The 24,636-nt window shown below is 44.3% G+C and overlaps 1 protein-coding gene across 7 annotated transcripts in view; it reads left to right on the top strand.

Moving 5' to 3' along the window:
* LDLRAD4 (low density lipoprotein receptor class A domain containing 4) overlaps nt 1-24,636 on the top strand; it is a 273,802-nt gene that overhangs the window by 239,578 nt on the left and 9,588 nt on the right. For 4 of the 7 annotated variants that reach the window (XM_030967030.1, XM_030967023.1, XM_030967049.1 and 1 more), the window contains one exon: nt 21,806-21,960. In XM_030967030.1, the coding sequence (XP_030822890.1) occupies nt 21,806-21,960 (155 nt within the window). Of the gene's footprint in view, nt 1-18,180; nt 18,250-18,639; nt 18,824-21,805; nt 21,961-24,636 lie in introns of those variants that run through there. The other 3 variants (XM_030967064.1, XM_030967057.1, XM_030967071.1) reach the window with 2 other exon arrangements.

Genomic DNA, 24,636 nt, shown 5'->3' with positions numbered 1-24,636 from the left:
GTTATGTTCTTGACCACTCTTCAGTTCTCATGATAGCTGGAGTATTTTAAAACCCTGATTCCTGGAACTGCATAATAAGAATGTCAAGTCTCATTTAAAAAAATACAGTAAAACATGTTTCTAGCCTTCCTGACTGCAGCCCAAATCTTTTGGATATAGCCTGAGTACTTTCAAATGTTTCTAAACAACAGAAAACAATGGCAATATATTTTTTTAGTATTGGGATTAACATCAAGTGAGCAATACTAGAACTACCAAACCTTCATCATCAGTAGTGCTAAAGGCTCTTGAAGGATATAACCACCTCAGCAGTTATGTTTAATGTGAAGTGTGGAGAAGAGAGCAGCCAGTTCATTTCCCTAGTTATTTAGGCACCATTGGTGATATATTTGTGGGTTTGTATATTTAATATAGGCTTTGATGTTTTCCCTTATGCATCTTTTTATTATATAAATAATCTCCTTGTTTCTTGGTGTTTGCTGTTGGTGTGTGCAAATACATTCATCTTTTGTTTCCCCCCTTCCCTAGTGACCTGTTACTTTAGTTATGTGATATACAGAAAGGAAATAATTAGTCTAACTTTGATCTGCCCTTGAAATTGCGCTGTGCTTTTAAACCACTGCAGAAGAAGAAGAACAGTAAGTTTGTTTCTGCTCTCCTCAGCAACAAAGCACAGAGTAAACCTAAGCACTGTAAATTAGTGTATCATGATAGCCTAAAGAGCCACTTTTTAATAAATGAGCTGTAGATGGAAGCTTTTCTTTCCAGCATGGAGATGCTGCAGATAGGGCGGTGGTGTGCAAGGAGCTCCTGAACCATGAAATCAGAGGAGAGACCATTGGATCATCACTTCTGAGCACCTGTGTGGGTGCCTGTTTCATCTCACCCCCTTACTTTCACCTTAATTTATTTTTCCACTTTTTAATATTGAAGCTTATTTTGTTGGTGATTCTTTTCTCTTTTTTTTCCCTTTCTTTTTTCATCTTTCTATTCTGCTTGGTATTGCATGAGCAAATTATTAAAGCTTCCCTGCTCCAAGGAGCTCTGGGAAGAAAAAAAATCTGCCAGAAGTTATTTGAAATGGGCTGTAAAATTTGCAAACTGTTGCAGGAAAAGTAGGTATAGTTTTCTGTTTCTGATCCCCATAACCTATAAACAAAGCAAAATTTGGGTGATTGAACAGAAATGCAACAGCTTTAGGATTTTTTTTTCCATTTGCTGGTAATGAAGGCAAGACTTGGGTCCAGCCTGTGGGCACAGAATTTGAACTGTGTGTCCATCTAATTAATTTACTTATAGTTGATCTTTTTGGGTTTTTTAAACCTTCACTTATTTCCTAGTGTGTGTTGTTTTTTCAGACACCAATACTATTATAAGTTAGGTAATAGGACACTAAGAAACAGCTTTATTTCAGGTAGTATCCGGACTGGTTTTTTACAGTTTCTTTTACTGCTCAGAAAAACAGAGAATAGAAAGAATTTGGAATACAGAAATACAATGCCAATTTTTCCTTCTAATCCCCTTAGTCTGCTTGTGCATTTACTGCATGTGGCTTTGTCGGGGATTGTCCCAGTGCAACAGAAAACTGTCTTGGTGATTCAGTAAAAGGCCCCCTACACTGATCCATGGGAAAGACTATTTGCTGTCAAAGTCCTAAAAAGGCTTTCCTTGGAGTGTTTTTTTTCTTCACTTTTTGGGGTTTTTTTTTAGTTTTTTTTTTGGCTAGACAGCTGTTGAGCTAAGAATACCCAGAATTTTTTGCAGTGGATGTGAACATTTTACACCTTAATCTCACCTCCTTTTTCATAAGCAAGTCATCTTCTTTGTCATAGTTCCAGACCTCAGAATCCTAGGGCTGTCTTTTTTTAATTGTGCAGTGCTCAGGCCACTGAAGTTGTGATCCTTGACTGAAGGATCTCTGTGTTCCAGTAATACAAATGAATGGTGAAAATGTGCTAGTTTTACCAAGATGTTGTTTAACTGGCATGGGTTAAATGTGAAACCAAAGTCTTTGTAGTGAGTCATAATTAAAGATTCCACTCTATAGTTTGTACTATTTTTATTTGATTATGTATTATTCCTGTGTGATATTTTCCCATCCAGTGCAAGTACTTTTGTTCCTTTTATCTCTTAACTGTTTTTCTGCCCTAAGCCATTGTGTGTTGCTCCTTTAAGATGACGTCTCCTGTGATGTACCCCAGAGCTAGATGTAGTAGTATATAAAAGTGTCTTAACACACTTCACACTATCACAGTGCTAAATTATTTAAGTTTTTCAAAAGGCATTTAGGCTTTTGCTGAAAGAGGATTCAAATGTGTACAGCAGTGGTGGTTATTACTCAATATATGTTTGTCCAGAAATGCATATGAAAAGTAGAGATGTTAAATTTAGTTTCACTGAGTCTCCCTGGCTGGAAACTGAATGTAAATCTGAGTATGTATCTCTCTCTTGTGTTTTGCCTCTAGCAGCTTTTAGAATCACAAATGCACATTTTTAATGACTAAATGTAACATTAACAGAGACCCATTCTGCCCCAGTTGTTTCAGCCGAGAATGGACTTGCTAGAGACTGCTTTTAAGTAGCCACATCTATGTAATCAAGGTTTCCCCCTTCCCCCTGGAAAAAAAAAAACAGAGAAAATAAGATTATTCATTTCTGTGAAAGCTTCAGAGTGGCAGGGATGTGAAGTAAGAGCTCATGGTGTATGGCTGCACCATAGACACTTTCCTTCAGAAGCTGTATTTTTGTTCAGCCCTACCAGAAGTGGGCAGGAGGTTGTGCAGTGCCCCTGGGGCTGGGACACAGTGCTGGTGTCAGGCTGGGTAACCTGCTGCATTCTCTAGGAATGGGTGGAAAACACTGCCAGGGGTGGAAAACACTGCCAGAGGTGGAATGCTGTAAAAGATACAGAAGTACCTTTAGGTTATATTTTTCTTCCAGCTTTTAAATAAATCCCTGCACCATTTTAGGGGATTAGGAGTGAAACAAAATATTTTGGAAAGCCACCTTAGCCTTTTACTCTGTTTTGCATTTCTAGACTCCTTGAAAAGAGAGCACTGCTTTGCTGGATGTTGGGAGTGTGAGTGCAGGCTTGGAAGCATTGCTGCTGTGTACCTGCTCCTTGCAGCTGGCATTTGGAGCTGGCCCTAGATGGAGGGATCAGTCCTGGGCTGAGGCACCTGGGGAATGAGCAGCTTTTCCATGTGGGGATGGTGGTCCAGCATCACTTTGTGCTGCAGCAGGGAGCTTGTGGCTGGCTTAGAGCAGGAGGATACTTTGTGTTATCCTGCCTGTACCTCCTGGCAATTTCTGCAGAACTAGCCTATGACATCTTGGTCCTGTGTGAGGAATGGGTGAATCTGAATCCTGTTGGACAGGGGTTTGAGGGAGTATATGAAGGGAAATGGAGCTTGGCCATGTGGCATCAGCTCCTGGTACCTTCCCATTCCTTTCCCATTAACATGAAACTGGGATTCATTCACCTTAAATGAAGTACTTAATGTACATGATTAAAAAAAAAGAAAAAGTACACTGCAAGGGTCACATGAAAAAAGGCAGAGAAACTCTGGACTGACCCGAGGACAAGGGCGGTTCAGAAAGCCTTGCAGCCAGCTGGTGATGAAATAAAGCATGAGGGATCGTCCCTTCTTTATCCCAGCTGAGCCGGCAGGCTGGAATGTTTTTCCTGGATGGCTGTCCTGCCAGCTTGCTGAAAGAAAGGTTTCCAGGGGGTCAGGGCTTTCAAACTGCTGTACCTTCTGACTGGGCTGGTGTGGGGAAGGAAAGAGACCTGGGGCAAGAGGCAGCACTACAGCTTTTAAGGGTATGACCTTAAAGGAAGAGGAGTTGGAAAAGCCAAAGATAAAGACAGCCCAGAACATCCTTAGGGCTGCCAAGCCTAAAATTAGACGCAGGCTAGGCTTTGTTTTCCTTGCAGGCTCACATGCCACATGCGTCTTCCCCCAGTTGGCCTACTCCGTGAGGACGCCGAGTGCTGACGCCAAGGAGCACTTGACTCCCTGGGAATAGGTTTCTTGTGACTTTGTGTAGTCCCCATCATCCCACAGTGGGAGCAGGTGGGCGACACGGCAGAGCTGCTGTCACGTGCGGGCACACGTGGTGACAGCAACTATCCTGGGACTGCTGCTGTCGACAGCCAAAGCGTTGCTGACTCCAGGGAGGGTCAAAATTATTATTGGTGACCACACGAGGTATTAAGTGCAGTGTTGACGTTAGGAGTCCATGCAGAGAACACAGCTCACCTAAGTGTCACTGAGATGGTGGTTTAAAGAGTGGGCAGTGGATTGGGAACAGGCAGCAAAGAGATGCTGGATACCACATCCCACACATCTGTTATAACCCTTCCCTTAAAGGCTGTCACATACATTTTGGCAGGGCACCTCTGAACAGTTATGCCCAAAAGCTCTACTTTTGCCAGATGGAAAAAAACCCCACAAAATTGTTTGGGCAGAGCTTGGACATTCAGGATGAGCCAGAACAACGTGTAAAGCTTACATTTGGGACTGTACTAAATATGGCTGGATTGTCATGTCAGTGCATTAAAAGGAAGCAGTGTGACCATACAGTCACTACTGTTTGAGATGGTGTATCTCTTAAGAAGACATGCTGTTAAACCAGACTTACTCTGTGAGCTCTAAAACAGGCTATCTTAATTTTATTCGGAATTCACTTAGCACTGTTGTGTTCACATTATGCAGCAGAAAAGCCTGTTAAGATATGTGCTTGCCAGGGAGTCCTGCGACTGAGCAAGAGCCTTTCTGATCTCTTTGCCAGGTTGTTACCAACTCTGCATGCAATTTGGGCAGTTTTGGAGTGTACAAGTATAGGTAAATCAGACTGCAGCAGTACTTTTGGCAACTCTGCTAGCTGCCATACAAGGGACTGATCAGCCCAGGACATTTCAAGAATGCAGAGTTTCATTTTTTAGTTTGCTTCTCCCTGCCTGTCCTTCTGTTTTGTCCAGCTGCTTAGGAAAAGCAGCGGTTTTCCAGCTGCCTTCTTTAATCCCCTTTGACTGAGCTGGAATTCTAGCCAAGCAGTACCTACATTACAAGAGGGGGAGAGGCCCTGAGTATAATGCTGCACTAAGGGTTTTACACTTGTCTCCTTTCTTGCTGCGTAGCCAGGATAAGTCCTAGCCATTTCTCCAAATCCCTGTGAGTTTTTCTTCAAAATGAAGTGATTAACTCCTGCTGTAAACTTCCCCTTGTCTAGGGCATCCAGGCCTTGCGCTGAGCTTGACAGCATTCAAGATCTCCTGCCCACATAGACTATTAGGTTCTGCTTATCCTTCGTTTCCACTGCCTGGTGAAATATTAGATAACGGGGAAAGAGCTTATCTTACATGTGTCTGAACTGACAAATATGGCAGCCTTTCAGTAAAAAGGCTAATGCAGACGAGGCCTTTTTCCTGGCTGGAATAAGAATGAGGCCAGCGCTTGTCTTCTGCCGCTGACAACGGTCAGATGCATGCGGCATGATTTCCATAGCATCCAGACAGTCGGAGCACCTAATATCTACCTGTCTAGTCAATACATCAGCTTTGCTAGAGCGGGGAGTTGAAGTTTGTCATTGAGGCGGGTTTCTAATGCAGCACGAATGGATCTTTCAGCTGTACTCCAGGGTAAACATTGTAAGCCGTGCAAATTTATTTACCGGCACTGACAAATAACTGTGTCAGTCACTTTTGTTTTCTCCCCGAAATAAGATATGCTTTATAAATGTCCTTATGGATTTAATTTTTGCAGCTTTGTGCATGGGGGAGGGGAAGGGGGGGACTTCTTGCTGTTTGAGCAGATTAATATTAGTGTTTGTTTCCCTGTGTGTTTCTGCATATGAAAAATTGGATTGTGTTTGGAATCAATAATCTTAAAGGTCTTTTCCAGCCTAAATGATTCTATGATACAAATAACCTTCAGATGGACCCATTTCAGGATTTAACAGTTTGATGGTAACAGCTGGGAAACACTGTCCTGATAACAATGTTGGGGGGAGTTTGGCTTAACAGCACAGCTGAGAAACTTTGCTTTGCTGCGCCAGGGCTACCTAGAAGGGCAAGAGGAGCAGGAAGGAAGAGGCTGGTTTGCACACAGGGTGCTGAGCAAGGCCTGCTACTCATTTCAGAAGTTTCTTGGCTCATCTGAGGCATAGGGCTGTGCTTGAAATTTAACACTTCCATTTTGAGAAAGAATACTCACTGTTATAATGTGGCATATTTCTGCACTACATTCATACAGATATTTTGGGAAATTGTTTTCCCAGCTGTAAATTCTAAACCATACATTCGCTGTTGAATGCTAAGCTACCAGCTAAACCCCAAAGTGTCTGACAGCCCAAAAAGCTGGGGATCTAGTGGGAGAAGCTGGTGTCCTTTTTAGAAGAGAGGGAATAGAAGTTTATGGGTGGCTTTCTGCAGTATGGTGAAACACAAGTGTGCTCTGCATGGAGGAACTGGAAAGAGTTGTTAGTTGGGCAAGCCAGACACACCTAGACAGCATCCTGAGCTGCTGCCAATCCACACGGGGGGTTTGGATCTCTTCCAGGCTTTGTTCCTGAAAATAAATTGTTCAAGATGGGAAACCCTGAAGATTGCATTGACCAGTGAGCCATGCCTCTGGGTGTGAGCTTTAAGGGAGAGAACTCAGGTTTCAGATTTGGGCTAGAGGCTCGCAGAGAAAAAGATGCGATCAAACTTTAGCCTACATTTCATTTGTTTGCAAGAGGTGGTCTACAATTTTTTTTTTTTGGTGTTCTTCCTTATAAATGGGATTTATTTTGGCCTCAGAAATTTGAGAAAGGGCTTTGATCTGATTATTTTGTTTCGCTATTAACTTGTTTTGTATCCACAATTTATATAAAGAGATCACCTCTGTATCTATTCCAAAAGAGTAAAGAAATTAGGTAACATGTATAAACCATGCAGAATATGTAAGACAATGGATATATGCTAACTATTATGTTATTTATTTAGTGCTTTGATAGCCATGTTGCAAAACAAATGAGGAGGTGGGGATGTCTTTTGGAACAGAATATGCTTGCAGCACCCGCCTTGATCTGCATTAGACATCTGCACTGTGAAGTACAAGCGATGCTCAAAGACGCACTGAGAAAACAAACGGGTTACAGAACTGTCGTGTTAGAAATGACAAAATGTGTAGGCAATGCAGAACCTAAAACTGCTTCAGTTCCAGGCAGGATGTTAAAGTATTAACTGAAGAAACAGCGGAATATGGCGGAAAAGATAAAATACGAACATTTTGGAAACCAAGACTCAGTTCTTTAGGTGACAAAAATTCACACTGTGCTAAAAAAAAAGAGCAATTTTTTTTTTTAGCAGAAGACCAGACCCTCAAAGTTTTGTGATTTAACTCTGGGAACAACTCTTACCTCTAATACTGGGAACCAAAACTCTTAACTCTAAGACTCTTAAACCCTCCCTTCCCCCCCTCCCCGTCCCATTCCCCAAACCTCAAAAGCAAAAACACAAAAAAAAACCCCAAAGCCAAACAGAAAAACCACCTTCCTGAAAATTTGTAGAGGTGTTCAGGTTAAAGTTGGCTTTGGGTAAGGCACTTACAATGAACAAAAAGTCGTAGTCTGAGCTTTCAGAGCAAGAAATATGAGAGGAAATAAAGAAAAAATTACCAGAGTCTTTTAGATTCAAAATGGCTAAGCTGTTTCTGCCCAAAAAAGGATACATTGAAGCTGAGAGCCAGTTTGGGTTGTATGACAGATTCATGCTTCTTATACGCACAATTTTGGATTGAGCAATTCCCATCTTCCTGCCTAAGGTGTGTAAACCAGAGACCAGATGCATTAACAGCAAGGTATTTGGTGTGTCTAAAAGAAATCCAGGATAAACTCTGGAAAGGGCGTGCCTTTTCTAATTCACTTAGCAAAACTGTGCGAATATGATGACATGCAGCTTTCAAGGCAGGAAATATGGCAGGTAAGGTATTGGCAGCATCTCAGCCCGACCATCCTGAGTGTCAGACAGCAATTTAGACTTTATCCATGACTTTATCCAAGACTCAGACTTTATCCATAAGCCATCAATGATCTCTCCCAGGAGACCGTCTTGAGTAACTACTACACCCAGGGGATTGGATCCCTGAGGGCAGAAGGGTTGGGAAGCTCTTGCTGCAGGGTGTAAACTTTATAAGGGAAGCAACTTATAAGTTTGTGCTGCACTTGGTTGAGACTAGAGAAAGCAGGAATGGCGTGGGATGTACGGGGGTGTAAATACTGCCCTGCCTGAGGGCAGGGGCTGTGTGGCCAGGCCTGTGCCACATGTGTGGTCCTCGTGGTGCGGTGTGCCCAGGCATGGTGCACGGAAGAGAGGGCGCACAGATGCAGCCAGGTGTTGGGTGAAGTCTGTGGGGGAGGCTGGGATGCCGAGTGCAGGTGGCCAGCACATGCCTCCGGTGTCAGACACATCCCAGACCCCGCGTGCTCGCTGGGTATGCGCCGTGCTGGCAAGCTGCACGCTCTCACGAGTCATTTGTCTGGGACTTACGAATGGCAAAAAGCCTGGTCTGAGCTGCTATGCAGATCAGGATGCCTGCATGCTGAAATCCCGGACAAATCCCCTTAGCGCTTTTGGTAAATCTGCAACTGGGATTTAACGTTGTGACAGCACATCCTAAGTGTGGTAAAAATAGCCTGTCTCCCAGCAGTGCAAACCTGACTCGCACCTCACAGTTAATGGGTGAGCAGTCAAGGCTGTTTCTGGAGTTGCTGCACAAACGCGTGAAGCGGCGCCGGTGGCAGGGGATCACAGAGCAGTGCTGTAAAACGCTTGCCTGGCTCAGGCCGATTCTCTGCAGCTTTGACTTAAAACTCAGCAGATCAGAAGTGTGGCAGAGACCCCTGATCCCAGAGTGGAAAGTATGATGGAGAGATCTCTCTGCCCTTTGCTTCTCCAGAAGGCTTTGTCTGCCCTGGGTTTGCCTGGAGGCAGTCTGGAAGGTGTGCTGTGTGGGCAGCATCTCCTTCTAGGCTGGGCACAAAGCTTAGCCCTTGCTCTGAAGGCTGCATAAGAATTTGGATTTATTTGGTTTTAATCCTTTACCTTAATTCCTAATGAAAAACTAGGTTTTATAGTAAAAATTAGGGCTGCACCAAATGTGAAGCATCAGTAGTTTTGCTGCCCCAATGGGGTAACATGGAGAAGTGAGAGGGAGTAGATGTGTTTTTCCTGCTCTGAATGCATGCACAGGAGATCACGGTTTCTCTGTGACCCTGAAAACAAGTATCTTACTTTCAAAACTTCCTCTCCAACAAGTCAGTTTGCCCAGAAAGCCTTGCCCCACCCAAATAGGGTGTAGTGTTATCTCTTTAGTGGGCTGCACAAAAATGCTACCGGTGAGTCAGTACAATGTTGGATGTGCAGTTGTACAGAGTGGGAATACAGGATGAAGTAGTTTGCAATGCAGCCTCCCATCCAAAAATACCAGCCAACCAACTGTAAGATGCATTAGCTATCATTTCCCAGTGCATCTGGTAAGATTTCAAGCAAATTTCAGGTTTTTTTGCTGTCACACACAGGAAAATACCATTGCGGTCCCTTGGGACCAGCCTTTTGCTAACTGGGAAAAGGCACCCATTCACTTACCACTGGGCAGATTTTGAAAATGCATCTTTGTGATTTTGATGCTCACATGTCATCTTCAAAAGCGGCTTAGCAGCCCAAATGACATATGGCACTGGCAGTGGACATTGTGTGAAGGCTGAGGAGAGTGAGGCTGTGCTCTGTGGAAGTGCTGTGTAGGTGCTGCTGTGGTACCAAGAGAGAGAAGAATGGAGAGGACAGGCAGGAAGAGCTGAAAGGACTTGCCTTAGGTCACTAACAGGTCTGTGACAGAGTTAAGGGGAGAAACTCAGTCTCAGTGTGATCTCACAGCTAGTAGACTATGCATCTCCCTAAGCATCTATGTCATACTTTGTATGCAGTGTTGTATATTCTGTATACAGGGTCAATTTTCCTTTCTTGATACCCAAAGTGCTCCTATGAGACACTTCAAGTTTAATTGTATCCTACCTGATCCAATATTATGTTAGGGCTACTGGGAAAGAATAGATGGAGCAGCAGTGTTAGAAAACATCTCTCAACCATCACTGAGACCCCAGCTCTGTCCTTGATTCTTTTCAGAAACATCCATCCCTCTGACTAGCTGGGCTCAGTAACATCACAGTAGAGTGGGACTCTGCTACTCCACGTATGAGCTAGCACTGCATGGTTGCTGGTTTTGCTCCTGCTTTTGGCTTCCATCCTGAAATGACAGTGTAATTTAAACTGCCTAAAAATACAGAAGTTAGCTTGCCCTTACACAGAGTACAAGAGGTTGTTGGTCCTCATGGTAAATGGTAAAGCTGCCTTCCTGTCATGTGTAGTGTCTCAGAAGTGGCTTGAGTTTGAAGATACCATTAATTCTGCTGAAAACGAGAATTCTGTCATTGCCTTGGGTGGGATTGGTCTCATTTTATGTAAAATAGATGCAGATTTAAGCTTTGTATCGAGTTGCTAGGGTGCTGTCCATCAAGCAATGTTTGGAAATCATTTTTAGAAGCGATGCCAGTTTTGACATGCTGTTTTAATATTTTTCTGGCTGCAATAGGGCAAGACATAGAAATCTTATGTTGTCATCACACAGAGCTGCAAAACGTTCTTTTTATCTTTTTTTTTTTTTTGCTTTCTCTCTCTTGCACTCTGTCATATGGAAACCAGATCAAGATTATAAAACTATTGCCCACAAACTGTGATCTTTCTTCTCTTTTGTGGTGAGAGCTGACAAGTCAGTGATGGCTTGGTGCTGTTGGTACTAGCTGTTCATGCCGCACTCATTTGTATGTATCGGGAAGTGCCGAACTTGGCGTTCTTCTCAGTTGGCACACAGGCTGGTGAAACGTCAGATTTTTAATTGTGATAAAGTTCACGAAAGAAAAAAATTATGGCAGATGTTTCCTTTTGTCAGAGTGAACTGAATCATTAAAATGTGATATGATGTACTATGAACAAGTCAATGTAAACACCATCCCTGTGAACATGTCAGAAGACTGAAGAACTTAGACCATTCATGGTAATGTTAAAAACCATGTGGTCTGAATGCTGTATTACCAAGCTTTTCTCTTTAAATGCAGAGCATGAATCTTATGAATTTTTATTGCCTTTCTACAAAATGAAAAGATAACATATTCTGCTGTGGTAAAAATATCCTGGTAGCTTCTGCAGTGTGGTTGTCGTTTCGCTGGTGGTTTACTCAGAGGTCTGCCTTTTCACAAGTAGCAGTGAGGTATCCCATTCCCATTGAATGCTGAGCTTGCTCGCTTAATTTCCTCTTTTCTAGAAGATATATTTTTGGGAAGTCTTACTCCTCTTCCAGTCTGAAGGAAGTGACAGAAACGCTGCTGCTTGCTGAGGAATGCCTGTGATGATGCGTTAAAACTGGCTCCCGATAAGTGGTTATGGAAAAACTGCAGGAAGCATCTGACAACTGACATTCTCTGTGGACTTCTTCTCCTATTTCCTCCTCATACCTCCTGCTTGAGGGTTATTGTCCACACACTCACTTAGGCCATTAGTCAGAAAAGAAGTGCATTACAAACTTCCTGATACTTCCCCATGACCTGAGTACTTTTTATCTGCAATTATTCTCATTCTTGCTGGTCTAAGAGATCTTGACTAGATTCTGATTCTTATTCCCAGTGTTGTCCTTTGTCAAGATTTTGCCTTAAATTAAATGATTTTTTTAATGCTTCAGCTGCTGGAATCAAGCATGAATGAATACCTTAATTTTGACATAAGGTCAAGGACACTCTGGAAAGATAAGATCTAGGTGGATCCCACGGGGATGTTTTCTGTCACTCTTCTGATTTCTGATTTGAGGGAGCCTGACTTTACCGTTTTGGAATGCTGTGGTGGATTGGGCATAGATTACTGTGCTATATCATAAAGAAGGTTATAAATGAGAAAAAATCCAAATAATTTTGTCCACCAAAAATCTCAATCCTTACCTCTTTTGAGGGTGCACTGCAAATGAGGGGGAATGAGTTTTGCAGACACATTTAAATACTCGTACACAATGTGATCAATTACATTGATTTATTGGGGAAAAATTTGTGTTTCTGTGCATGGACATACATGAATTGTATGCCAGTCATGTATTTTTATTTTAAATGGGCTTGCAGAAGCCAGAACGAATGAATTTAGCAATCTGATAACAGTTGTTAATAGCAGAGCCTCTGTAGTTCTTGCACCATGGCAATTCGTGGAAATGCAGCATGCTTTTCTAAACTGGCATAAGTTTTTACACCTCTCTTGCACCATAGGAGCTTAATCCATCGTGAAACCTCGTTAGAAGCTGCGCCATTGTATCCTGAGGCAGATGTGAAATCTGTGTGAGTCACCGATCTGCCATCAAGCTGAAGGAAACTGAGTCTGTGGTTCTTAAGAAAGAGGGCCCCATTTGGGATGCATTTACACAGCTCCTTTTGTATAAATCATTAGTGCTATAAACTATCCATTATTGTTAGGAGAAGAAATTTAACAATGCAAATAAAACAAAATACTGTGGCAGAGCAATTTTATGCTTGATTGTAATGTTTAATGGCATGTTCTCATAAAGAGATTTTTCCCATCCTTCAGACCTATCATGTCTGTGACTCACTTGATTTCCGAAGGTTTGAACATCCCTCATTTTATTCCTAGAGTTGTTTTCTCTAGAGCAATTTCTGTAAATGTGCTGCAGCATGGGGTTATCCAGGGTTAATTTCCCTTATGATTACACATCCAGACAGCATGTATGTAAATGCTGCAAGACAAATGATAAGAAAACTGCAGGATGAAAGAAAACAAATTCCTTTGTTTTGCATGTAGATTCATTTACCAGTATTGAAGTCTTTCCTTTGCTCACTTTTAAATGTTAACACTAGCTTATATTGGCATTGTAGTTCTTTAAAAGCATTATTTTTATGTCATTGCTGACCTCAAATTTTGCATTCTGTTGATTCCCTTTGTTCCCCATATGTCTTCAGATACTTTTTCCAGGTTCTCTCTTCATCCTTTACTTTCAGGTACAAGACAGCACCATCAGTGAGGCAGAGCTTTGTATCTCTAAACTAGCTGATTATATTAATGTCAGAAATAAAATACAGCTCTTCACATTCTAACTGTATTTTTAGTACTGTATTGTAATCCTGGTTCTGCTTTCCCTTCTTATCTCTGTTCTGTCTTGCCCTGTGATTATTTTTTTTTAGATCAGGATTGCTGGGTTTCCTTGTGATATTTCTGCACTGTCCAGCTTTTTGAAGTCTTTGCATACATCTTAGTCAGAAAGTACTAAAATGTTTGATAGTTTGTTAACCTGCAGTCGAGTGCCCCTTGTTTTCTTTTCCTGGCTGCCAGGGAGTTTGCTGGCAATTGAGATTTATGGAGCGAATAATCCACCTGGCAGGAGACTCTCTGTAACTGAAGTATGTTCTTTAGTGGAAGAATGAACGTTCTTTGTGTGTCTAAAATACCACTAACAGCTTATTTAGCAACCTATACTTCTACAACAGGGCTTTCAGTTTTGTGTTGGAGGTGGATTTTTGCATGTGCTTAATTCTAGCATCCATGCTAATTCTATCCCTCATTTAACTTTCATCCATTCCTATGGCAGGATAATGCATGATGTGATCTCTCAGCTTTTTAATGTGGTGCTTAGTGCATTTCTTCTAGCTCCTGCTTGAACAGAAAAAAAATATTAATAATGAGGGATGATTCTTTCCTGTACTTGCTGGGAATTGCCTGGAAACCACAGGGAGCTTAGGCAGGGTAGTCATGCTGCAACCAGAGACTCCACAGAATCCAGTACCAGGTACTAACTGCAAGTACTGCTGGGAGAGCTCTGAATAATAACAGAATTAAAAAAAACCCAAACAAACAATATTGTGATCCTTTCTTGCCTTTTCTCTTACTTAAATAGCTCATTTTTACACTTAGTTGATTTGAGCTCAAAATGTGACAAAAGCTGTGGAATGTGATCAAAACTAAGGGTGGAAGAAGGAGCATAATTTTCAGCGCAGCTGATTTTGTTGACTAATTTTGGACAGAACTAAATGAAGGATTGAAGCAGCCAATGACTAAAACATGTGGAAGCCACTGTATCACAATATTTACCCTAATGGTGGGAAATTTTGGTTCTCGGACACCCAGTGACTTTGTCCCCTCGGAGATGTTTTCCTGGTCTGAATAGTCCGGGTTGATTATTTTCCTCATATTTACAGCTGCCTTTTCCTGCCCAGAGCTTCTCACTCCTCAAGCATCAGCACCAGGAAATTCTGTACCTGTTTTTCAGCAGTGGCAGGGGAGCATCCAAGTTACCAGCAGTGTGATCTGCAGGGTAAGCGGGGCCAGGGCATTATGCTCACTGTACCATTTAACCCTGCTGGAACAGACGACTGTAAATTGCCTATGTCGAGCCAACATGTGAGGACTAATAGAACTGCAGTGGGGATAATTCATAAGTAGATTTTCTCACTCGCCAGTGTAAACAGAGCCAGTGCTAGTCAGGTCTGAAACGGTGATTACTTTTAAATCAGCATGTTATAATTCAGTGTCCCTGATTGAACCCTCCTTCCAGCAGAGGAAAACAAACCACTGCATGCGTGGCCAGCACAGGGATCACTCAGGCTGTGCAACCAACTATGCATATGAAGGACTGCCTGAATTTCCTAATCCTTCTTATTACTGCAGAGTAAAGAACAGCTTTAACAGGGAGTTAATTTAGAGACCTTAAATACTGTCTTCTTCTCTCCACCAACTTTACTTCTTTTGGGTTGTGTTGCTAATCTCTCCACAGTGCTCCCATCTGCTTGTTCCTTGCACCTAATCACATTAAACACAACATAATACATCTGGATACATACTACTGGCAAATCAGTTACTGAGTTCACTGCCTATGAGAAAAGCACTTTTTCTTTCCCTCAGTTGGTGCTGTTCCTCCATCTTTTTCTGACAAACTCCAGATTTAATTAGAAAGGTGAACATTTCCCCCAGGTGGAGGCAGTTTGAGAGGTGGGGGCATGGGGCATTCAGTGGGTGCATCTGCAGTTGCTTGAAGCCTTGAAATTGCTTGACAGTGCAGGGAGGGGGAAGCACCTCTGCACACACACTCATGCTCCAGGCTCCCCAAGGAGCTGGCTGCAGGCAGGAGGAAACACCCCCTTATTGTCCAGTTTGAAGACTGTGGGTTTTCTCTTATTCTTCAAAGTATCACAACTGGCCAAGAACCTGCCCACGGTCAGTAATGTCTTTAGAGGATCAGAGAAAAAAATGGAGAAGTAGCAGAAATGCAAAAGTCATCTTGAGAAAGCAGTATCTGTGCAGTTTTGGTCACCAAAGCATGACTGTTTCTTTACGCTTGAGATTAACATCTTTACTAGCAGTAAAATAAAAAATTCAGGTTTTGTTCTTGTGGGTTCCAGAATGAGTCTTTAGTTCTCTTAGTAATGATCTGAGGAGACAGATCAGTGAACATGTCCTTCATAAAATTTCACCTGTTACCAAGTTGAACTAGCCCTTGGTTTTATCATTAATATGCTAGACTTGTAATGGCCCATGGAGAAGCATTATGACTCTGTGCCAGGACCTGCTTAAGGAGCTTCAACCCTGATGCCAGAGCAGCCGTCCTGCTCAGAGGTCATGGTAGAACCTGCTACTTGGAATTTTAGGAGGAAGCTGCTCCCCCATTCTTGTTGACAGAAAAGCTTATATGGGCTCTCTGGCACAGGGCTTGATTCACATTAAAAAGTTTGTGATAAATTCTTAATAAATAGGTGATGAGCCAAATATTGTTCTGAGGACATTCTTGAGGATGCTTATCACAGAAGTCTGTGACCATTTTGCAGTCATTGTGCCTGCACTTGTACCATAATAGTTGGTGGATATTGGGCTAGAGAGGGAGTAAAGTGTGTTAGTTACCAGTCTGTGTGCTGAGTCCCCAGTCTTGCCAAAGCAGTTATTTTATGTCATGGGTTAAAGCTCATCAGAAACTGAAGACTCTAAATATCTACAGTTCAATTGTATGAGTAAAGGACAAGCATTAATGCCAATATATTAATTTGGTTTGTTTTCTGCTTTCTTTCTAGTCTTTAAACTGCACTCATCTGAAACCAGCTTCTCATTTGAAACATGAGGTTGGGGAATGATGTATGTAGGTCAGTCTTTGGTCAGAAATTTATCTTACAATGTCCTTGAAAACAAAGAGTTTGCAACAGGAAGGTAATTGGCCTCAGCAGCAGCTCTGTACACATTGAGTGGGTATGCCCACACAACAGCCATGATCAGAAGTCTGGTCTGTTGAATTAATTGTCTTCAAAGTAGTTTAAGGACAATCAGATTGTAATTTTGAAGGTGCTTCACATCTGCTATCTGTACTGAATTACTTATCTCTGCTGGTAACAGTGCTGTACTTGGTTAATACTCCACTTGCACAAAAGCATTCTATTGACATATAATTTAAACTCATTCTGCTCTTCTAGGAACTCTCAAAGGATATTTATTTACAGTCCACAATCACTGTCCCCCAGCTTGACTGTGGTGTTTGGATTGAGGCCTTAGACCTTGCAGTATCAAGCTAAACGTCAACAACAGTTTAATAAATCCAGACAGTGGGGATAGCCTGTAACCAGGAGAGGGGCCCTGCTGTGTGCTGTGGATATATATAGCAGGATATGTCTCCCTAATATTTTTAACCCCCCTGGCTCTTCATAGTGCTAGCTTGATAGGTGACTGCAAGCAGGCCCATTCCTCTCAGGGAAAGAGCCTGGCTTTTGCTCTTTGACTTTGAGTTAGGGTATCTTTATATTTGAGGCTGGTGCAAGGGATTTACAAACATGAGAGGCGTGGGCAGCAGTGGGTCTGCCTCCATGGTCAGTGCCAGCGTGTCCTGGGGGCCTGTGCTGTGTGTGGGAGAGAGCAGTGCTGCTGTGAGCTGAGCTGAGCTGAGCCGCCACAGGCAGCTGGGAGAGAGCCATGGAGTCTCCCCAGTGCTGCAGCCATCTCCGCTGCTCTCGGCAGCTCCAAGGCCCTGGCCAAGTGTGGCCCAGAGGGTGAACTCACTTTTCTTGTTCACGTAAACACACTGGTCTCATTCAGTGCTTTGGGGATGCCACCATAATCCAGAGAAGTAATTAGGAATGGGAGGAGTCTTGGCCATGATGGTGAAGCCAGGATAGAAGGAATATCCTGGGAATTGAGGGACGTGGTGCTAATGGTGCTTCCTAACATGGCAGAGACGCTGTGGGACTGTGCTGCACCTTTGCACAGTGGCAGCAGGGACAGCCCTAAGTCCCTGCTGCTGGCCTCCATCGTGGTGCTGACCGCGAGTACAGGTGGGGAGCGGGATGAGGAACCCCCCTGGCAGCGTTCCTCTGCCGGAAAGGAGCCAGAAAGGCTGGGGCAGGCATGGGGGATCAGGGGGGCAGCGGGGTTGAGGGATGGGCACAGGGGTGCTGGGGCAGACAGAGGAGTTTAGGGGCAGGCACAGGGGTTCGGGGACAGCAGAGGGGTTCACTGGCAGGCACAGGGGTTCTTGGGCAGGCAGAGGAGTTTAGGGGCAGGCACAGGGGTTCTGGGGTAGGCAGAGGAGTTTAGGGGCAGGCACAGAGGTTCGGGGACAGCAGAGGGGTTCACTGGCAGGCACAGGGCTTTAGAGGAAGGCAGCACTCACTGCTGGAGCTGGGAGTTCTGCCAAAGAAACACACAGGCGGCTGGAGCCCGGTGTTCTTCTTTCCCCTCCTTCTTTAGGTTTTGTTTTATTTTTTTAACTTGAGGTTACAGGCATTGTTCCTTCTGATGGTTATGGTTTTACGATATAGCTCCAGGATGCGACTCCCTGATATTTTACGCATACGCGCACACACACACACGACTGCCCGTGAAACTTCGGATAAGGAAGCGGGGGCCGCGCAGCTGGGAGGATCCCGGGATCCCTCTGGCTGTCGCTGTGACGCTGGGGCCGAGCCTTGGCCGCCAGTGCCCTTTGAAGCGCCCAGGGCCGGGAGCGCGTCCGGCCCCGCGCGGTCCCGTCGCGGCGGGCGGGGCGGGGCGGGGCGGGGCGCGGGCACGTGCGCGGGGGCGGCGCGGGCGCGGCGCAGGCGCGGGCGGGCCGGGCAGGCGGCGGAGCCGGGGCGCCCCGAGCGCGCCGCGCCGGGCCGGGCTTAAAGAGCGGCGGCGGCGCGGGTCAGGTACGGACCTTCCTGCATCCCTCCTTCCCTCCCCTGTCTGCGCTCCGCGCCTCCCCGCGGGGCTCGCCCACCAGCGGGGCAGCGCCTTTCCGTTCTTTTTGTTCTCGCCGATCGGCTGTTTTTTAAAATTTGTTTTTCTTTTTGTTGTTGTTGTGGTTTGGGATTTTCGATTTTTTCTTTTTCTTTTTTTTTTTCCGAACTCGTTTCGCCCCGGGCGCGGAGCCCGGCGGGACCCTGGTGTCCGTGCGTGCGCGCACACGCGCGGCCGGGGGCACGGCGGGGCGGGAGCGGCCGGTGCCGGCCGTGCCCGCCCGCTCCGGCGGCAGCGGCGGCTGCGGGGCGGCAGCCGCGCTCCGAGCGCCGGGAGAGGCACGGGCGGGAGGCTCCCTGGCAGCCTCCCTGACCGTGTCCCCTCGCTGGATGGAGCCCGGGGCTGCCGGGGATGCGGTGCCCGCCGCGGGGGCTGGCGGAGCGGCTTGAGCCCCCCGCCCGGCGGAGGCGAGCATGTCCAGTGAGCGGCTTAACAAGACAGCGGTGAAGGATGCGCGGTTAAAAGACCTGTTGTTGGAAAGAGGTACCGGCGCCGAGGTCCGCAGGGGCAGCGACCGCGGGATGCGGCCCGGGGCACCGCAGAGCCCGGGAGCGCTCGCCGGCGGAGCTGCGGGATCTGTGTGCGGGGGGAGGCTCGGTCGGGGTGACGGTCTGGTGTGATTGCTGGTAGGGCTGTAAATTGTGTCTCTCTTCTCGAGCTCTTCCGAGATGGTAATTTGATTCAGCGTGTTGCCTTTTCCGTGTTGGGCGTTTACCCTGAAACGTTGTGTTTGGTTTTAGGGTTTTTTTCCGCTGGAGAATTTTTATTAGAAATGCTGTTTCTTGCGCGTAAAGAAATGGATGTATGTGAGTGTGACAGGCTCAGGGTAGTAAAACAAAGCATTTCTCTTCCTGAAGCTTTGCCCGGTTTCTTTCCCAGTCAATTTAGGGAAAAGTGGGGAGGAGGAGATGCCTGCCGGGAAGGCAGTGGCCCTTCGCGCCTGGCAGGTGTCGGGCAGGGGACGTGATGGGGGCCGCGGTGACCCAGTGCCTGTCAGCAGCCGGTAGGAACTATTTAAATGGCCTCGACCAGTGCCAGCAAATACAGACTGCTGCTGCTGCTGCAGGCTGCCTTTGCTTTTTACCCCTAATAACCTAATGAGCAGCAGGAATGTCACTCAGGAGGAATAAGGGATTTAAAATTATCTTTTTTTCCCCGTGCTTTCCATTGAGGAAATCCTCTTGAACATCAGTAAGGTGTTCTGTTGCAGTTTGGTGTTTACAATGCAAACTGAATGTGGGAAATCCCATGTACTCACAGCTGTGTGCTGTGGTTTTTATTTTCTTTATTGTATGGCCATATTTTAATCAAACGTTTTTAAGTTATTCCCTCCCACCAAATCACTCATCTCTAAGGGAGAGGTACTGTCCCTCGTCACTGAAATGCAGGGGTCTCGATAAATTTAGAAGACTGTGTCCTTGGCAGATAGAGAAGTAACATGTCATTCTAGTGATCTGTGCATTCTAGGAAAGCCCAAATAAACATTGGTTGCTTTGCATGTTGCCCTTTAGCAACAGTCTCTCAATTTCCAGTCTAAAGTGTGACATGGACCCAAAAAAAGTTTGTGTAAAAAAACCCTTTAATACTTCAGTAGCCACAGAGCGTGAATCGCAGAAGTTGTCAGCTGTGTGAAGTCTGTGTTCTGTGTTTCTGAGCCAAGAAAAACCAAGACTTCTAACTTAACCGTGGTTTGGGTGGGTTTATTTTTTAATTAATTCTGTTCTTCCGGCTTTTTGATCTTTTGGTGCTGACATTGTTAGCTTCCAGTGACGCAAGAGAGGGGAAAAAGAAATATTGCTGCCCTGCGTGTGGGGTTGATAGCGAAGGCAGAGCACCAAGCACTGACTAACCAAGTTCTTTGAAAACGCTGGTGGTCTTAATGATGAGTGGGAAGTACTTAACAGCGGAGAGTGATAAAGTGATAGACATATTTTTGCCCTTTACTCTTTCCTTAGCCTTAAGTAGGCTTAGTTACTCCTCAGGAGAGGATTGCAGACCCTCAGCACTTGGGCGCTGTGGCTGTGCCTGCCGGTAGCTGGTGACAGACAGCTGGAGCTTGGCACCAGCCCCCGCTGGGCACCAGCACACTTGCAGCTCCTCTAGTCTGACGTTTTGTTTGCAAGAGATCTTAGAATAATGGAACAGCCTTGGGTTTCCTTTAGGTCCACTGCAGGTTCATCTTGGGTTTTATGTTTGAGCGGTGTTTTTCTAGCTCAGCTTCACGGTTGTGTTGTGTCTGCACAGGCATTGTGCTGTCACACAGAAAGCTGAGCATGGCTGCAAAATAAAGATGGGGGGCGAAAGGGGCTTGTTTTCTGGTACTTGTTCCGTCCTTTCATTTTCATATGGCATCTCTCTTTCCTTGTTAACTTTTTAAAACAGAAATTTGGTATCGGTTCCCCAAAGTTCACGTTTTTGCATCCAAAAAGTAGTGCCCTTTTTGGAAAGTACTGAAACTGAGCAACTTGAGCTGCTTCTTTGCTTTTTCTACCAGCCTAGCAACCAAAGACCTCCTCCCATTAACTGGAGTTGTCTTTCAAGATGAAAGCATCCCCTGTGAGCAATGCAGTTTCCATAGAAATATCATCAACTAGGTAACTGCAAAGGGCAATTTTTCCCCTTACATTGCTCATCCTTGCTGCTCCAGTGTAGCCAAAAGGGTGCAAGAGTGACTCATTTCTAAATATACTTAATATTTGTGGTATAGGCAGGGCTTCAGATAAGATGATGGGTTCTGACGGAGTTCATTTTAACTGTATCTCTTGCAACATCCAGGGCTCTGGTTTCATTTTTATCCGTGGTGGAACATCTCTTGTTTTAGAGTACCAGAGCTCTTTTTAGATTTTTACCTGACTGGGAAAGGCCTGGAAAAGTTAGCATTACACTAGTTGGAGGGAAGGTGACAATTGAAAAAGACACTGCATGTAGATTCAATAGGCTTAAGGCTTTCCACTCTAGTTAAATAGCTTTCGTGCTCTTCACTTGATAAAAAAATTAAGGGTAGTGTACTAAATAATCAGTGTCCTGATTCCTCTCGGGCTTTGGAGCTTATGGAGCCCTCTGGACTCTACTGGTACTACAGGTGGCTATTAAAATAGAATGGGGTTTGTGTGTATGAGGTTTCTTTGGTTTTTTGTTCAGTGAAATTGTTTTGTCCAAAAGGTTCATCTGTGGTATTTATGTTGAAGAGTTTATTTCCTATGGAAGCTGCAGAGAAGGATCACCAAGGAGCTTCTTAGTTTGACCTACAGCCACTGATGCTGATCAACTTGCTCTGGCAAAAATGAAATAATTTTCATACTTTTTAGAACAGCTTTTGCCATGAAACTTTGCAGAATGGACAGCAAGAGTATCTCAAGCCAGATCAGTCTCAGAGAAATATTGAGGGTCTTTTCAGGTTGTTGCTTTGATGGTTAACCTTCTGTGTGTTGATGACACATTGTCCTCTTTTTTTCTTTGTTTTAGCTGAACTGGAGTTTGTTCAAATCATCATTATAATCGTGGTTATAACTGTTATGGTGGTAGTGATCATCTGCTTGTTGAACCACTACAAACTCTCGACTCGCTCCTTTATCAACCGGCAGAGCCAAAGCAGGAGGCAGGAGGAAACTCTGCAGACGGTGAGTGTGAGCCCCCTGCACCAAACTCCTTCTCCTTGGGCTGTGTGGGCCTGCAGCAAAGCCTCCCAAAAGCTCTGGTACAGGAAGCTGCTGGAAAAACTTCTGATATCCCTTTTAATACTCCCTATAGTTAGGTCTTTTGCCAAAGTTGTATTTGTCAGTAGAAAACAAATTTGGAATGCAAATGTAAGGTACACTGTCTTCAATGATTTTTAGACCCTGCTATATTTTATATAGCCTATATTCATTTTGCATTTGGAGGCTTAGATGGGATGTTGTGTTTGCTGCTGCTGTAATTTGAGAGGGGAGTGTGAAAGGGGAATGAATGGAGATTAGCTGCGGTGCAAAGATTTGAAATACACATTCTTATGACTTTCCATATATTGTCTGATATCCTAGGGTTTTATCTGTTACTGGTTTGTGAAGCTGCCTTGGCTGTTTGGATCAAAACCACTGTCCCAGTAAGGGCCCAGGAAAGTGTAATGTTTATTTCACTAAAACAGCAAGAAGAGGCTAGAAAAAGGATCTCTTCTAGGATCTGGCGTGCTTAAGATGTGTTGTTACTGGGTCAAAGGCTTAAGATGGAATTTCAGTCAGTACTCGTTAAGAGTGTGTTTAGTGAACCCAACAGTAAATGAGCACCTAATTTGCCTTGTGAGCCAGGAGTTTGCTGGGTGGGATGCTCTGCTCCCTTGTGAGGGTTAAGCACAGTGTGTCGCTGACTTTGGGATATCCCCCACAAGCTGTGCAGCGTCCTGTGGTGTTGCAGGGAGGTCCTTCCTTCTGATGTGCTTTTCCCAGAGAGGTGCCCTTGGCCTCTTTGCTGGCAGCAATGGCCAAGGGGCCATTTATGAAGTCACCTTTTGATGCATTGAATTCCTGGTAACAGTGCTGAGTTCACAGCTTCCTTTTGCTGTCAAAAAAAAAAGTCAGATTGTAACTGAGAGATGTGATCATAATGGTTTACACCAGTTCTAACACCACAGTCTCACCTTTTTATCCATTCCAGTCTTATGTTTCTTTCCTCTTTGTGCTCCTTAGGGAGCTGCCAAGGTAATGGTGAGAGGCCTCAGGGGACTGCTCTGGCTGAACTCTAATTGCTAGCTTTTTGCTTTTGCTTTTTTGTTACGATTAGATTTCAGCAGGGGAGGCAGAGATGCCACAGGGCTGCTGTGGAGCTGCCTCCGTGGCAATTGGCAGCTCCCTCCTGAAAGTCAGCTGTGCAGTGTGACAATGCAGGGTTCCCAAAGCTCTCTCTTAGTACATCACCTGTGCCATTTTGCTGGGTGAAATGCTCTTTGCTTGGAGGCTGCAGGAGGAAGAAAGGAGCTGCCTCCTCAAGGAGAGGCTGCCTCACTGCCTGGCACTTGGGTAGTGTACGAATGGTTAGCTCTAATTTGGTTACACATGAAACTGGAACTTGTCAAACCTTCACCTCATGGACTTGAGGGCTGGAAAAATTAACTAGATTAATTTGAATGTTGCTTTGAAATGGACACTGTAATTCAAGAACCACAATTCTGTCTGAAAAATGTTAGCCATAATTGCTACAGATGCCTAAAATGAAATAGTTTGAGATAAATGAAATGCATTTTCATCTTCACGAATCTTTTTAAACTGTACTAAGCTGTCAAATGCATGAAATAACCCATTATTTCCTTTGTATGGTTCATTACTATTGTCTGTTATCAGAGCCAGTGAATTTTTTTTTCTCTTGGGCACAAGGGAGAAAACTTTGCCTTCTTGTGAAGAAGAACATGCAGTTTGGCAGCAGGGACTTGGGAGGTGCTTTAGTGCCCAGAACTGATCTTAAATAATTTTTAAAACACTGACTCAGTTTCAGTTTGATGTCACCATTATAAGTAATGATAATCACAGCCAAGTGAGCACTTCATGGGAATTGATGAGGGGATGGCAAGAACCAGTTACTGATTCCTCTGAAAGCCTTTGGTATAGATTTGTCATTGCTATTACTCATCTGAATTTCTGATAAGCTGCAGCTCTTCTTAGAAGAAGGTCATACTTGTGGGGAATGGGGATTTACAGGTCTCTGAGTTCTGAAAATTCAAAAACTTTGAATTTTCTTTTGTGTCAGGCGTTAGAAGGAAATTGTGATAGAAACTGGCTGTGCAGTGCAAACCTTAAAAGCAATGTGCAGAGAATGAGGGTCAGAAAACTAAAGTAAGTGCTCTGTGGTGAGAAACTGCAAATGACCACTCTGTTCTCACTGTCCACAGTAGAGTGGCTTGCACAAGGTAATAGATAGTGGGAGTGGTGAGATGCAGGTTATACAATTCTAAAATTCATTTTTTGTCCCAGGCACACCTTGTTCTGTGTGCACATGCTATCCAAGTGGATTTTCTTGCAAGGGAATATTTTTTTAATGATATACAGGCTCTGAAAACAGATATAAATGTTTGTTAACCACTAATAACCTGAAGAAAATATTATTGTGACGTAAGTCTTTTATTGGTAGAGAAATAGTGAATGGAAATAGAGGAAATTCAGACATGTTTCTTGAAAGAAAATGGTAAAGCAAATTATTTGACTGTTGGCTAGTTCTGTAGTGAACTCTGAAGTGCACACCCTCTCATGTAACTGAGGTGTATCAAAATGTAGAATCCAGCCTTTCCTGTTCAGATGGGTGGTTTGTGGTTTTTGTTTTTTTTTTTGTCC

This window comes from Camarhynchus parvulus, chromosome 2, assembly GCF_901933205.1.
Source record: "Camarhynchus parvulus chromosome 2, STF_HiC, whole genome shotgun sequence".
NCBI classification, from domain to species: domain Eukaryota; kingdom Metazoa; phylum Chordata; class Aves; order Passeriformes; family Thraupidae; genus Camarhynchus; species Camarhynchus parvulus.
Note: the sequence above shows the minus strand (reverse complement) of the source record. Positions and strands in the feature narration are given on the sequence as shown.